Source organism: Mytilus californianus, unplaced genomic scaffold (assembly GCF_021869535.1).
Source record: "Mytilus californianus isolate M0D057914Y unplaced genomic scaffold, xbMytCali1.0.p SCAF_1, whole genome shotgun sequence".
Classification (NCBI taxonomy): domain Eukaryota; kingdom Metazoa; phylum Mollusca; class Bivalvia; order Mytilida; family Mytilidae; genus Mytilus; species Mytilus californianus.
In genome coordinates this window covers 108,164,703-108,180,911 of record NW_026262581.1, presented here as the reverse complement: position 1 = coordinate 108,180,911, position 16,209 = coordinate 108,164,703, and the positions used below count along the sequence as shown (strand labels likewise).

The 16,209-nt window shown below is 31.0% G+C and overlaps 1 protein-coding gene across 2 annotated transcripts; it reads left to right on the top strand.

The window, feature by feature from the left end:
- Window positions 1–46: 46 nt before the first annotated feature.
- Window positions 47–15,852, top strand: LOC127729536 (IQ and ubiquitin-like domain-containing protein). 2 transcript variants are annotated; one of them, XM_052237369.1, is made up of 13 exons: window positions 47–99; window positions 3,622–3,793; window positions 4,572–5,015; window positions 5,972–6,106; window positions 7,138–7,311; window positions 8,614–8,945; window positions 9,156–9,366; window positions 10,337–10,512; window positions 10,970–11,140; window positions 11,781–11,957; window positions 12,177–12,425; window positions 12,984–13,169; window positions 15,643–15,852. In XM_052237369.1, exons 2-13 carry the CDS (start codon window positions 3,625–3,627, stop codon window positions 15,814–15,816), a joined length of 2,598 nt encoding a protein of 865 aa, XP_052093329.1. In that variant the 5' UTR covers window positions 47–99; window positions 3,622–3,624; the 3' UTR covers window positions 15,817–15,852. The 2 variants fall into 2 exon arrangements, with proteins under 2 accessions (XP_052093329.1, XP_052093328.1); XM_052237368.1 differs by having other exon boundaries at window positions 47–148.
- The last annotated feature ends 357 nt before the right edge of the window (window positions 15,853–16,209 follow it).

Genomic DNA, 16,209 nt, shown 5'->3' with positions numbered 1-16,209 from the left:
ATTAGATAAGGCGTTGTAAAACCAACTCGGCTTCCATTTGGTTACCTAGACGTCATGAAAACAACCTTTAATGGCGGCATTATGTACATGATAGTTTAGGTAGATTTTTTATTGACACATTTACACGGATTTATTCATTCATTGCATGGTAATTTCACAATATTCCATAAATATTCAATGATCCGTAAAGTTGCACAGTCAGTATAAATTTTGTCTATCAGAAGAAAACAAATTGTAAGAGGATACCAAAACAGGTCAGGAATAACCACCAATTGGTGGATTATACCTCAATTGACGTATAATCCACCAATTGACATATATTGGTATAGACCAATTGACGTATAATGCAAGTTTTTTGTTATAAAATGCTAGTGTGAGATAGGAGCATCATTTTGCAACTTACAACATATTTTATGACCATTATTGAGTCCTCCGAAAGTTTCAGTTTTGTCAAAGCCTGCTGCATCTCTTGAGAATGCATGTGTACAACAATTCTTTTGTTGAAACATCTGTACTATTGACCATGATTGACTTTTAATAATGAAAGTCAAGTATTAACAAAGAGCTCCATTCACCTGTGGAGTTGTACTCATAATCACATGACTGCAGACAGTATTGATGTCCATTGACAGGTGATTAGTGGTAAATTTACCAATCAAGAATTGACAAGATAACAATAGAAGAAACTGCAAATACAATTATTGATTAAATGCAATATGTTATGTCACTATACTAAACTAGGAATGTTTGACATGTTTTCATACAATAATATGGTTTTAAGAAAACAATGCTCCATTTTGGTTGAATAATTTGCTTTGAAAAACAAAGAATTATACGTCAATTGGTCTATACCATTATATGTCAATTGGTGGATTATACGTCAATTGAGGTATAATCCACCAATTGGTGGTTATTCCTGACCTGCAAAACAGGTTCAGTAGATGTTCAATTGCCTGAATTGGAGCTATAAACTTGGTTGGGCTTTACAAGCTCAATTGAGCTATATAAATATCTCTTTTTAATATTTTACAAATCAAATCTAAGTAAGGCATTAATTTTTACAAGTGCAGTCTAACTTTACAGGTATGATATACACCATATCGCTATTTAAAATTCTGTAACCCTCGACTTTTTCACCCTAACATTATCTGCCCGCCATAACAGGTTATCATAGATGTTCCCTGTAAAATTTTGACATCAAAAGAGAAAATGTCTGATGCAACATGCAGTGATTGTTGTTATGAAGTCAATAGTTTAAGTGTCGTAGATTCATATTCTTGTATCAATATAATATTTATTATTATTATTATATTATATAGACAATAAGGTCTATTGTCATCAAACAATCATTTAATGTTGAGTTAAGGAATCCACCTGTCCGATAAATATCTCCTACACATACTCCAATTGTTATTTCATTACAGTTTGAAAAGTGAAATCAGTGTTCTCCCTAGGCTGATATGACGCTGCGCCTTCAAAATATTTCCGTTGATCACGCAGCACCTTAATTGACCGCTGTCTCTTAATACTTGATCCTGCAGCGTTTTAATTTTCACATTTTAATTATAAATGTTGGTTAAAATTGTCAAGTTGCTGATCACCGCTGAGAGGTCAGTCAATGTTGCGCAATAACTGATAACTTAAGCAAAACTCACCAAAAGTCTCTGATTTACCTGTTCCAGCCTTATCAGACCATGTAATCAGGTTATAGTGTAAATGATCATCAAGAAGATAGATATTTTTAGAAGAAAATAAAAGTTTTTAAATACTTCAGTGCAAAAATTGAAGAAATAGATCACAAATACATAGTATTTACGCATCGTCTGTGTGCGATCACTTGGCCATATAAGTAACAAATTTTTTCATTGGTCGAGAAGAAGAATCTATTTAAACACGATCAATGAACATGATGAATACATGTGATAAATTTGAATACACATTACTAAAGAAATTTACATGAAATTTATGAATGAGAGTATTTGTACGTCAAAAAAGTAAAATAAACTTTTATTAAAGATAAAGAGGAGTGATTTATTTTGTTAGAAAGTGAAAAATTGTTGCTAGCAAGTAAAATTCGTCTGTCAGCTGTCACGTTTTAGAAATACAATAATTTTTTAACATCGATCGTTAATTCGTCCATCGGGAAATATAAGTACGTAATGTCTGCAGCATTTGTACATGTATAATGTCACTAAAATTTCACTAGTCTTAACTTTGACGAATTGTCAAGTTTCGTTTATATCTACCTGCCAAAGAAACGTTTTGACAATTATACACACGGAAGCGTAATGTCAAACTACGGACACTGGTCAGCTGGTTCGTTACATTTTTTTTGTTTTAAAAAGTTGTATACAAAACATCTTTAACATAATCAATTTTAATGCTGAATCAACATGTTCTTTGCAAAGAAGAAATGGGTTAAGCGAAAGGCAGATGATGTTTTCAACCCTAAAGAGGATAAAGACTGAGTAACAGGCTGTCCAACAAAATTACAAACTGCCTTGTTACTATATCTCTAGAAGGAACAGAGAGTACAGAAATAAATATTTCTGAAGCTGTTCAGCATTGGAAGGCCCAGAAGACCATGAGGATTTTTCTTGAACTATATATACATTTTGACTTATTTAATTGACTGTGATATAAATGCTTTTTGTGTTTAAAATGAATTTATTTCATATATATATTCTTATTCCTGTATATTAATACTGTGCATATAATGATTTATGACCGATTGCTTCAGGTCACAATAGTTCACTCTAAAATAGAGATACGCGCCCTTGAAGTTTTGCGCCTTAAAAAATTTCTGGGGAGAACACTGGAAATGACTTCTGCTATAGGGTGGACCGATTTCCCGGAAATTTATATCAGGTACATTGTACATTGATGTTCGGTCAATCCACATGTCAAAAGGCTTTGAACTAATGATTCACAGTGTTGTTGTCATTCAGTTTTGTAAATAATTGTACCATGTGCTAGATTGAAGGTTCAATTCTATGAAAATCTTTTGATATTGAAATAAAAAAAACAATTGAAAAACAATCAAAAAATATACTTTACCATAGATCTGCTTTGGTGGATTTACTGGGCATGGTTGTTTTCAGTAAAACATGGTTTGTCCACTTGTTTTGTGGATTTTTTTTTTTTTTGCATTTTATTGAAATATTAAGATTTCCCCCAATTTAAGCATACATGTATCTTAGAATAAAGCTTGACTGATGTGTTTTAGTCACACTTTTGTCATGTTGATGATCAATAGAACTTATTATCATATTTTTTTTATATGAGACATATTTGAGTGTTTTTTGTGAAAAGTAGTCACCTATTCATCTAAATAGCCTTCTACTTAATTTTGGCCATCCTTTTTTCTGTCAATTATAAAAGTTATAAATAAAACTTTTAATACCTGTTTATGCACTTCCTTTGTCTTAGCCTTCTATTTTATAAAACAGCTTTATAGATAATAATATGAGCAAGCATTGATTTGAAATCTTCCTATTGTTAAAAGTTCTACCTATATCTTAGATCATTGACTTGAATTGGTAAGTTCTTTATATCAATATCCGACTTAGTAACCATATTAGAATTGTAAAGATGAAAATTTACTTTTGTTTCAAATTACAGAAAATGGCAGATCAGGAGGGAAGTGCTCCCACAGACCAAGTTCAGGAAGAAAAGACTGAAGAAACTGTACAACAGGAAATTCCAACAGAGAATGCTGTGAAAACAGAAGAACCAGTAGCAGAACAAACAGAACCAGTAACACAGACTGCCCCTGAAGTACAGCAACAAGAAGGTGGGTAACAGCAATAATATATTGTCATATGAGTAATAGTGTAGTACCCATACCAATCATAGCTTTATTGAAAATTGACATGAAAAGGAACAAAGTAAATTATTATTGTTCTTTTTTTGGAAAAAAAATCATTCAAAGCATCCAGTTTAAGTCTGATTTACAAAAAGGACTTGTGCCATCACAGAAAGAGGGAAAAGTCCATATCAGTAGTTATTTAAATTACTTTATATCTTTCAATTCTCAATTATATTAATATATCTTAAAGACAATTATAAAAAATGATTTACATATGTTGTAAGAATACCCTTTGTTATCATATTTTTGGTTGCATTTTTAAAGTTTACTTTGATGCTTCACATATATATATATATGATGAAGAATGCCTTAAAAATGACAAAGATACATATCAATATATTTTTTAATCTACATTCAATTAATTTATATGTTATCTTCATTATTGGTATAGAATGTGTTTCCTATCTTATAAAATCCAATGATAAATAATTGTTAAAGACTTATATTATTAGGTAAACAAAAATAAGAAATTTGTTATTGTTGATCAACTTTTAACTTGCAATTAAACATTCACACAATTCCAAGAAAACTGCAAATGCACTTATCCTAGAAGTACTGATTGAAAACATAAAATGTTGAGGAATTACCAATCTTTTTTTATACTTCTTTGATAAATCCATATATCCTTGATTATATTTTTGTATTCTATCTTTGTTGTTTATATTTTTACTAACTTAACGCAAATTCACATATTGTTATTCAGAAGAAAAGAAGGAAGAATCAACAGAACAAAAACAGGAAGAACCATCTCAAGAGGAAACAGGAAAACAGGAGGAACAAACAGAAGAGAAAAAAGAAGAACCTGCTGTGGGACAGACTGAAGAAAAAACAGAAGATGAAGGACAAAAACAAGATGATGAAAAAGTTGAGGAACAAACAGAGGCAAAGACTGAGGAACAAATAGAGGCAAAGACTGAGGAACAAACAGAGGAAAAAGTAGAGGAAAAAACAGAGGAGCAGAATGAGGCAAAACCTGATGCACCCCAAAAGGACAAAACCAAAGAAAGTACAGATATTCCAGCACCTCCAGGCACACCTCAACCCACACAACAAAGTATGGGTACAGAGACAGAACCAACAAAGGATGATCATGAAGTGGATCCTCATGCCACATCTCCTAGAACCAATTTAGAAGCTACTGCAACAGGTAAAAATTTCCCATATTAAAAAATTTGATTCTTGAAAATAATTATTTATTTCCTAAACCTTTACTTTCTTATTACTTTATATCTTTTCTGTAATCTTAAGCCACATGCCACCAAATCCATGAAACATAACTATGTAGGTTATGTATAAAAAAAGAACCAGACAATGGTTGAAATAAGAAAAGACAAACAAAACACAAGAAGAATTATAATGAATTTAGTTGGTACTTATATTGATCAGCATCTTTCAACTTGAACTTGTGTAAAGGAGTTTTGCTGCAGTGAAATTTTAGTAGTAGAAACGATCAAATAATTTTTGTACAGTTATCCAACAATTCATCGTGCAGGCCTTTTTTCATGTGAATTAAATACCCATTGAAACCTGAAATTTTTTATATGGCAATTACAATGTAATTATCTTTCATCAGTTTGAAATTTCTAGAAAAATTAGTTCAAGATTTTCAAATATCTAATTCATGGTTGAAAAAAACAATTGGTTTAGGAAAACCTGACTAAGGCAGTTAACTCCCATTTGCATTGAAAATCCAATAGCCACTTTATTTGAATTTTTCTGAAAGAAAATTCACTTGATTAAAGTACATGTACAACTGAGCTAATTGGATGTAATATCCAAGTTGTAAACAATGTGAAGCAATCTGAGGTATTATAATCAGAAATAAGCCACCCCATGGAATGAAATTAAAAATTTGGACTGATATGCATAAAACTACTTAAGTTAAGATTTTTTCCGAATGGACAGATTTTTCTACATGTCCTATGATAAATTAGTACTACGATTGAATATCTTAACTTGAGTGGTTTTATGCATATCAGCCCAGATCTATTACTGTTTTACATGAAAATCTCAGTATATGTGATCAGTATTTTATAATTTAAATAATTTGTGTAATATAGATACTTTTTTAATATATAAACTCATAAATAATATGTTTTTCAGTGAAAATTGTATTGATGCCAAGTGGTCAGGTGGTGACACTTGCCTGTACATTAGGACAGTCTTTAAGAGAACTCAAAGATCACTTTGCTTCAGAACTTAAGATGCAATTCAACATGATCTACTTGATGTTTGATGGTAAGCAATAAATAAAAATTTCAAGAGAGATACTTTAAAAGTTTTTATTACATTTTAAATTATGTCACTGATATACTACTGTTAATTTAGAATAAGATTTGAACATGTTGTTACTACTGATAAATTTGTGCAAATCCTGGGTATATTATTGTAGAATATTGTACATTTATTTCCCATGCCTGAGGGAGATATGAAGATTTGTTCACCCAAGACTATTCATATTTCACGAGGGCTTTGCCTGAGGGAAATATGATTTTTCGAGGGTGAGCAAATCTTCATATCTCCCGAGGCAAAGGGAAATGAATGTTTTATTCCACTGCCTATGCTTTGTTTACTATCAATACATTAATTATTATTTTGCATACATTTTTTTCTTATCCGTTTGTTTTTATAAGTTAAACTAAACATGACATACACATTGATAAACAGTACGGATCAAAAGTTCATTATTAGTCTTTTTGTTTTATCGTCTGATATAAATTTGAACATGATAATGATTTTTGCTATCACTATTTTAAGAAGAATAAGAAGTTCAAAACGTTATGTACATTAACCGCGCCTAACGTCCCACGATGTAATCCCGACAATTCAGAGGGGAATATGATCCTCGGAAGGGAATATGAAGATTTGTTCAATGACACGTGGGATAGTCTCAACCAATCAAATATTGATAAAACTATCAATATGTATAATCAGTGGAATAATACTTAACATTTTAATCAAATTTTCATCATTGTGATGTTCCTCTGGTTGCAATTATAATATTAAAAAATTGCATAAATTTATAACTTTAATGAATTACTTATTTTACTATTAATTAAGTACAAATGCAATCTAAACAAGCGAAAATCAAGACTTGTCAATGATGCAATGAGTTCATATATATAACAAATCAGTTAAATCTAATTTAAAAAAACATCAAAGTACAAAAATAAACTAAAAATTTGTTTGAAAATAATTCAGTTTTGCAATTCATAAGAAGTCATAAGGTAATGTTTATTTCCTAACATTGTATTTTATATTCATTTTAGGGAAGCAAGCTAATGATAGTTTGACACTAGCTGATTTAGGAGTAGGGCCTAATGGCACTATTCAGTTAGAGCTCCAGTCCACAGATCCTGTAAATACACCAATAAAAACATATCGTCCTAAACAAGAATATCATATGCCAGATGTCATCACTGTAAGAATTCAAGGCAGTGAAGGTAATTCATTTTGAATTGGAGTTTACTTTTAGTTGAATATTGAAAAAAATGAAAATAATGTGAGATAGAATTTTACAAGTACTCAGTACACTTAAAGAATCAAGGGTTTTATTGTTAAGCTCATATTAAACATATCTGGTTCTTAGATACCGTTGTAAGGGAAAAAATGCTATTTGCCTCTATTTATAAAAAGATAAAAGCCAATTTTAAATTGCTAAGGAAGATAACTTGATTTTATATTAATTCTAAAAATATTAATTTGAAATGTCTATGCTATGGTGACTTCCCTTTTCTTTTTGTGATTTTGAGTTGAAAAGTTATTTTCTTCACAGTTTTAATGTACGTCAAAGATATATATGATTGTTCATTGATATATATTTACGTAACTACATTTATAAATTATATTAATTGTCTTGACAGGGAGAAAAAAGATTGTTATATTTCATTTTAGTCCAGAAATTGTCAAGTTTATACATATAAAAACACATCCTACCAATGACTAAAAAAATTCTTTTTATTCATTTTAATCAGTTTTCTAGCTATACACTATGGTGATTATAAAACAAAAAGGAAGAGAACAATCCAAAAAAAATAACATCTAAGTAACTTGTTGTCTTTCATACCTATCTTAATGTTCAATATAAAATCATGAAATATACTTCAAAATTTTCCAACATATAAAAATTGTTTTAAAAAATGCAGATATGGTCTCCTGTCACATTCCATTTTTAAATTAATGATATTGGAAATTTTTAGATATTTCAGCCATATTTGGCACATCTTCTTGAAATTTTGGTATTCAACTTAGCAATCGGTTTTTGCCTTCCAACTGTTTTAATTTGAGTCCCACTGATGAGTCTTGTGTAAACAAAAGGTGTGTCTGATGTATAAAAGTATTGGCCTGATATATTTGATGACTTTTTACAACCACTGGGTCAATGCCACTGCTTGTGAACATTGAATCCCCAAGGGTATCACCAGCCCAGTAGTCGTCGCTGTGTGTGACTGACATGAAATGTCATTCATTGATATTGTCATTTTCTATAAATTTACCGTTTATATACTTTAAAATCATTTGAAACACTAAGGTTTGGCAGAGCTTTTTGTAACTTTTGGTTTTCAATGCTCTTGTCTTTGCTATTTATTTGGTCTTCCAGGAGTTTTGATTCAAGTGCCACAGATGACTCTTGTGTAGACCAAACAAGTGTCTGACATACTAAATAATAAGACTGGTATCTGATGAGTTTATTTTAATACTGATTAAGTTTTTTTAATCCAAATAGATGTATCTTTATTATATAGATGGTGAGGGAGCCAGAGATGTTGTTGTTGAGATAGAGAGAGCCACTCGTAAGAAGCCATTTATTGGTGGCTACAGACATAAACAGAGTGGTATAGAATTTCATCATGCCTCAGCACAAACAATGAAAAAACAGCCACCCCCATCCACTGTTCCCAAATATTGTAGAGATACACAGACTGTAGAACAGAAACATACAGTACAACAGACCACCAATGACATGTCAACACAGATGTCAAAAATAGGTGTATTTGTATCAAATGTTCCTGATAAATTGTTGACACCTGGAAGTTACACAACAGCAGATGATCATCATAATATGATATTACAAAAGGTATAAATGTGTTATTTGAAATAAATTCCAAAAACTATAAACCTTTTTAATCCATACAGTCAGCAAATAACAAAATATTATTGATTGAAAGTTAGTTACAAATATGAGGTGGAATTTATGATAGATTTCTAGCAGTGAAATTTATCTGACTAAAAGAAAATCAACACACAATGGTTCTGTTTGATCATTTTATTTTTATTATCTTTTCAGATTATACTAATTCAGAAATATTACAGAAGATGGTTAGCAAAGAGATATGTAACAAAATTAAAAGATGACAAAAAAAGCAGAGAAAAATTTGAAAAACAAGAAGAAATTAGAAAGAAAAAAGAAAAGGAGGATAGAATAAGAAAAGAATTTGAGAGAAGAATGAATCCGAAGTCAAAAGAAGACTTTGATTTATTGTATCATGCATTAGAGAGTAAGTTGTTGTAGGAAATTTCCCTTATGTATGATAATAATCAGTCCTTCATTGCAACATGGTGACAAGAAAAAATATTTATTCTGAATATCAATACCATTGGTAGTATTTATCTAAACTATGCTGAATGTTCTTAGCTCATAGATTCTTACTTTCCTGCTATGTGGAATAAATAATCTTTTGGAATTTATTTTAAATCGTGGTTTAAGACATTGCAAATAATGTGTTCAATGTTGAATATGCATTTATTTTGGTATTGATATTTGTGGGTTTGAATAATTCTGAAATCTATGTCAATGGGTATCTCTTTAATGAAAGATACTTTAATTCATATTTATTTCAAAATATTATTTACAAAAATAATCAATTAAAAAATCAAAAACATGTAAAAAAAATTAAGTTATCATGCTATGTTCAAAAACATAATAAAAAGTATGAGGTCACCAAGCTTTTTTATGCCCCCACCGCAGCAGAGGGGGCCTTATGTGTTACCCTTGGCTGTCAATCCATCGTTACATCCCAAAATTAGTTTCTGTTCTCTAACTTTAGTATGCCTCAACCAAACGTTATGAAACTTATACTTAATGCTTATGACCACAAACTCAGATAAGTTCGAATTTTGGTGGCGTCACTTTTACCATTCTCGAATTATGCCCCTTTATAAATCGAAAAATTGCAGAATTTTTTATTTCTGTTTTCTAACTTTAGTTTGCCTCAACCAAATGTTATGAAACTTATACACAATGCTTATTACCACAAACTCAATAAAGATTGAATTTTGGCGTCACTTTTTAAGTGTGCAAATGAAAAGTCTCACAAATAAATTCCATTTGCTATTTTCAGTAAAATGTAGATTGTTCATTTGCAGCTAAAATTTAATTTAGCCCAGTGAATTACCTTAATAAGTCTACTAAATTTCTGAAATATCTAGCTCAATAAATATATTTACCTGAAACTTGTTTTTTTTTAGAATGGAGAGTAGAGGAAATGGAAAGAATAAATCAGACAGCTGATGGCGCTGAACGTAAAGCTGCTCTCTGTATGTTATTAGACCAAGAAACCCAATTAATATCTGCAATTGGTCGACATAAAATAGAAGCTGATACTGAAAATAAAGATAAAAGAATACAACAATTTCTTAGCAAAGTATGTATCATTATTAAACATGTCACTAATTAGTTATATTTCATGCAAATCTTCTGCAACAGATAGGGAAAACAAATAAAAAATATTCAGAATCTAAATGTTGAAATATTAAAATTAAAATGCAATTCACTTTTATGTACAAATTAGAACTTTAGGTTAATGTATAAATAATAAGCATTCTGTATAAGTTTCATAACATTTGATTGAGGCAAAAGACTAAAGTTAGAGAAAGGAAACCAATTTCGGGACGTACGGATGGACGGACGTACAGACGGACAAGGGTAAAACTTAATGCCCCCTCTGCTACGGCGGGGGCATAAAAACAAATGCAAAAGACAAGAACAATAAAATTTCCAGTTGTAAAATATTATATTAATTATCAATAACGGACATTTAGATGGAGGGAATTTAAAATACATAAAACAAATAAATTGTTAACTTATTGTAAATATTATAGGCAGCAGCACCAAAGAAATGGAAGGGATTTGATGGTAAAAGTACAGAAATGGACACACCATATACGATACGAGCCAAAGAATTACAGGATATATACAACAGTATCAATATGAAGTACCTAACACAGGATGAAAGATTAGATGTTTTATTAACTCTCAAACATACTGTCAAGGTATAACTTACAAAACTGGTTTTCAAATACAATATATACTGAAGTGTAAAGTTGATAAAGTAATTCATAATAAATTTGTTAATGTACATCACAGTTTAGAAGTTAGTGCAGCCAAGGAAAATAAGGCAATTGTTACTGAAATGAGCTCATGCAGTAAAATTGTTTTGGCAAATGATGCCATTAGACTAGCAATGTTCTACCGGCACTGCCATAGTGTTTTCCGATTGCTGTTATCAAGTCATCAGAGTTTTAATTCTTTTAAAACATTTTCAATGGTTCTAGGTATTTATCTCAGAAGTATCAATATCTTGGAAATGCACAAAACTCCTAAGCTTCATTTATTAGCAATGATAATTTCATATTAACTCTTGGTCAATCTTTTGAACAGAATTATGTTCCGTCTGTCAAATACCTTATTTTACCTGGGCATATGTGACCTACAGAACCTTGATGAGCTATATAAAAATCCAAGATGTGCAATATTAAATAGTGCTCTGAATACACTCACAACTATTTTACTTGTTTGACATGATTGATTAGCAGTAAGTCTTTAAACTGAACTGCAAATTACAAATAAGTAATGTTAGTGTAATCAAAATTTGATTTATATAGAATATGACAGGAGTGTTTTTGCTTACAGGAACATGACTGTAAGTTAACTCAGGAAATCATAGAATTAATAGACAGAGAAGCAGATTTGTTAATGAGAGGAGTTCGAGAAAACAACTTAGATGGACTTAGAAAGAGAATTTCTACACTGTTCCTCCAATATATTAAAACACCAACCTTCAATCCAGAAGCTGCCAAACTTCTTAAAGTAAGTCTTCAGTGTCTTTAAAATATTTTCATATTTATCCATTTTGTAATGAACTATGAATTTATTTTTATGTCAATTCATACAGCCTTTTTACTGATATGGAATATTATTGAAAGCAAAAGTAAAACAAAATTATGATATCGAATAAAATTTCAAAAAATTTCAAGATTTTAATGAAGAATTTTGCATTTTTAAGATAAAAATTGTTTATATTTCCAGGTTCCACAAGATCCATCAGTGCTACGAAAGAACATTTACTTCTGTCCTAGTTGTAACCAGTATCTGCCTTCCACTGACTTTGCCTTGTCGTCCAATTCTCGTACTGTGGGTAAATGTAGGAGATGTACCAAGATTGACAATGATGCTAGAACTAGACAAGACTTCAGTACATTCCAACATATGCTCAAATCTCTACGTAAATCTGAAGAAGGCTTCAAAGATGGTTCAAAGATTGCTTTCTTGCTACAGGTAATTGAAGTAGAATCAGTATACATATATAATCATCTCCCCTTTATTGTATGATGTAAGACTGAAAAGAAAGATTGGTCAAACTGGCTAGAAATTTCCATGCAATTTCCATCAGGCGATTATTATGGAAATGTCACCATAAAATATGAAAAAGAAAACCTGATATATTCAAAATGAACACTTTTTTGCACATTCCAGCAGTAATGATGTCACTTTTACATTATATTTAATTGTGCATTTGGTGATAACAGTCTACATTTTAACAAAATTCTGTCTTGATTCTGATAACTTTAGCTCTATAGAACTTTGGTCATATAAAAGAAATCTGCATATAATAATTTGTGTAAGGATGTTTCTTTGCCAATATGCATCCCTCTGTTACAGTTTTGTTTTGGTCTAATGGGGTGTCCAGTGTTTTGCAAAATGAAATATACCTTTAAAATGCATGAAATCAACAAACCTATCTAACCTTTAGAACATTATACTTTTAAAGCTCTCAAAACTATCTGAAGCAAACATTAATAGAAGTTGGTTTATTTTAATGTTTTTATTTTACAGGAGCAAGATTTACGTTATTTGGTGGAGAAGATTTGGAGTGGTCAGAGTATACTAAGTGCATGGGAAGATCTGTATGATTTGACATTTGTCCGCTGGGACAAACACCAAGAATGGTCGCCATGGAACTGCATCTTACTAACTAAGGATGAAGCTGCATCACATGTTAAACTTGTTGATCTGGAAGAGGTAAACAAATGATTATTTCTGTTAGTTTTCTAAAAAAAAATATTGTAAATATATTGTTTGACTTTTCATGTATTTAAAAAAATTTTTTTTTTTAAATATTAAAAAAAAAAAAAAAGACGAACATCAAATATGTCTACAAGGATATGCTTAATTGGTGATGATAGATGTTTTGCACTTACCTGGGAAGGGATGTTGCTTATCACCATCATGATGTGCATAAGCTCACTTAAAGGTCATTTACAAACTTGACATGTTAATTTCTGTGTCATTTGGTCTCTTGTGGAGAGTTGTCTCATTGGCAATCATACCACATCTTCTGATTTTTGTCGAGCCTTCGACTTTAGTCGAAAAAGCGAGACATAGCGGTCCTACATTCCGTCGTCGTCGTTGTCGGCGTCCACAAATATTCACTCTGTGGTTAAAGTTTTTGAAATTTTAATAACTTTCTTAAACTATCCTGGATTTCTACCAAACTTGAACAGAAGCTTGTTTATGATCATAAGATAGTATCCAGAAGTAAATTTTGTAAAAATAAAATTCCTGTTTTTCCGTATTTTACTTATAAATGGACTTAGTTTTTCTGCCGGGAAACATTACATTCACTCTGTGGTTAAAGTTTTTAAAATTTTAATAACTTTCTTAAACTATCCTGGATTTGTACCAAACTTGGACAGAAGCTTGTTTATGATCAAAAGATAGTATCGAGAAGGAAATTTTGTTAAAATTTGTACCTGTTTATCCGTATTTTACTTATAAATGGACTTAGTTTTTCTTCCAGTTAACATTAAATACAGTCTGCAGTTAAAGTTTTTAAAACATTTATTAGATTCATAAACTATCCTGGATTTATACCAAACTTTGACAGAAGCTTCTTACAATCAAAAGATAGTATCTAAAGGAATATTTTTATTGATTTTTTTCCTCATTTTTGTTGAGCCTGTGATTAACAGCAAAAGTAGGCGAGACACTGGGTTCCGCGGAACCCTTACAAATTTTTATATTATATGAATCATAATTATAACAACCCATTGTGATTGTCAAATGATATCAATATGGGAAAGTTGACACTGAAGGTTCAGCAAGCAAACTTCAATCAATTAATCCAAAAAGGAACCATTGAAGGTCATTATACCCCACGCAACGAGTTGCGGAGGGTATAATGTTTTTGACCAGTCCATCCTTCTGTCCGTCTGTCTGTCCGTCCGTCCGTCAGTCCTATTTCTTGTCATCGCAACTCCTCTCAAACCACACAACAGAATTTCACGAAACCCTTTTAGATAATAAGGACATACTATGTAGTTGTGCATATCGACAGGAAATTACGATTCAATTTTTTTTCTAGGAGTTACGCCCCTTTGAACTTATTTACTTTAATGTACTACTGCAACCTTTTATCATCGCAAATCCTCTCAAACCACACAACAGAATTTCATTAAACCTTTTCAGATAACAAGGACATACAATGTAGATGTGCATATCGACAGGAAATTACGATTCAGTTTTTTTCCCAGGAGTTATGCCCCTTTGAACTTATTTGCCAAATATACTACTGCAACTTTTTGTCATCGCAACTCCTCTCAAACCACACAACAGAATTTCATGAAACCTTTTCAGATAATAAGGACATACTACGTAGATGTGCATATCGACAGGAAATTACGACTCATTTTTTTTCCAGGAGTTACGCCCCTTTGAACTTATTTGCCCAATATACTACTGCAACCTTTTGTCATCGCAACTTCTCTCAAACCACACAACAGAATTTCATGAAACCTTTTCAGATAATAAGGACAAACTACGTAGATGTGCATATCGACAGGAAATTACGATTCAATTTTTTTCCCAGGAGTTACGCCCCTTTGAACTTATTTGCCCAATATACTACTGCAACCTTTTGTCATCGCAACTCCTCTCAAACCACACAACAGAATTTCATGAAACTGTGTAGATAATAAGGACATACTATGTAGATGTGCATATTGACAGGAAATTATGATTCAATTTTTTTTTCTGATAAAATTTTTTTTTCTTACACTTATTTTATTTCTCCAATGACAATGTGGGGACGTTAGGTATGTGAGCGCGCTCACTAAGGTTCTTTACTTATGTAAGCTTCAATGAGCTTGTTATTAACTAATTGATGATTGTCACTATTCTCACATGTCAATTCATTGCCATGAACATAATTAATATTGTACAAATACATTTAACCATGACAATCTAGCACATTTGATTCATTATTAGATTGGTGGTTTCTTTAGAACACTTTTATACAAACGACTATATGGTGTTGTATCAAATTGGATGTTTACAAATGAACATTTCTTATATTTATTTAATATTGATGTTTAACACAATGATGTTTCCTTCCAGGGTTATATTTATTTATCATTGATGTTTAACACAATGATGTTTCCTTCCAGGGTTATTTTTATTTAATATTGATGTTTAACACAATGATGTTTCCTTCCAGGGTTACGGTCAAGTTTTCATGCAAAAGGTTAAACAGAAACACACACTGGCCAGGAACTATTTCTCCAGACTGCCTGGTATGGCAGAACATGTCAGAGAAAAAGCCAATGAAAAATCAATGATATCAGGTCCTTCAGTAGCAGGTCAACCAGTTCCAGTACAATCAAGAGCTTAAGAACCAAACATCAAGTGATAACAGCCTCATGAAGACTGACAGAAAGACGATTTCACGTACAAGATCAGACACATTTCATCCCTAAAAAGTTGTCAAATACTATAGTAACTAGTTTGAACTTTTTGTATGAAGGATGTGTCTGTACGCATGAATTCATTTATTTATAAAGTTTACTTGAAATGAACTGTGCTATATATTAATCTGTGATCCAAGGTAATTCTTAAAAGGCAATGTGATGTAATTACTTTACAATAGTTAAAGTGTAATTCAGAAATATTGTTTCCTAAAGAAACTTTTAATTTTTAAACACAACACATTGAGTCTGAATGACTTTTAAATAAGTAAATTTGAAGTCTAATGAACTCTTCAGTGTTAATTTTTTTTAAAGATATT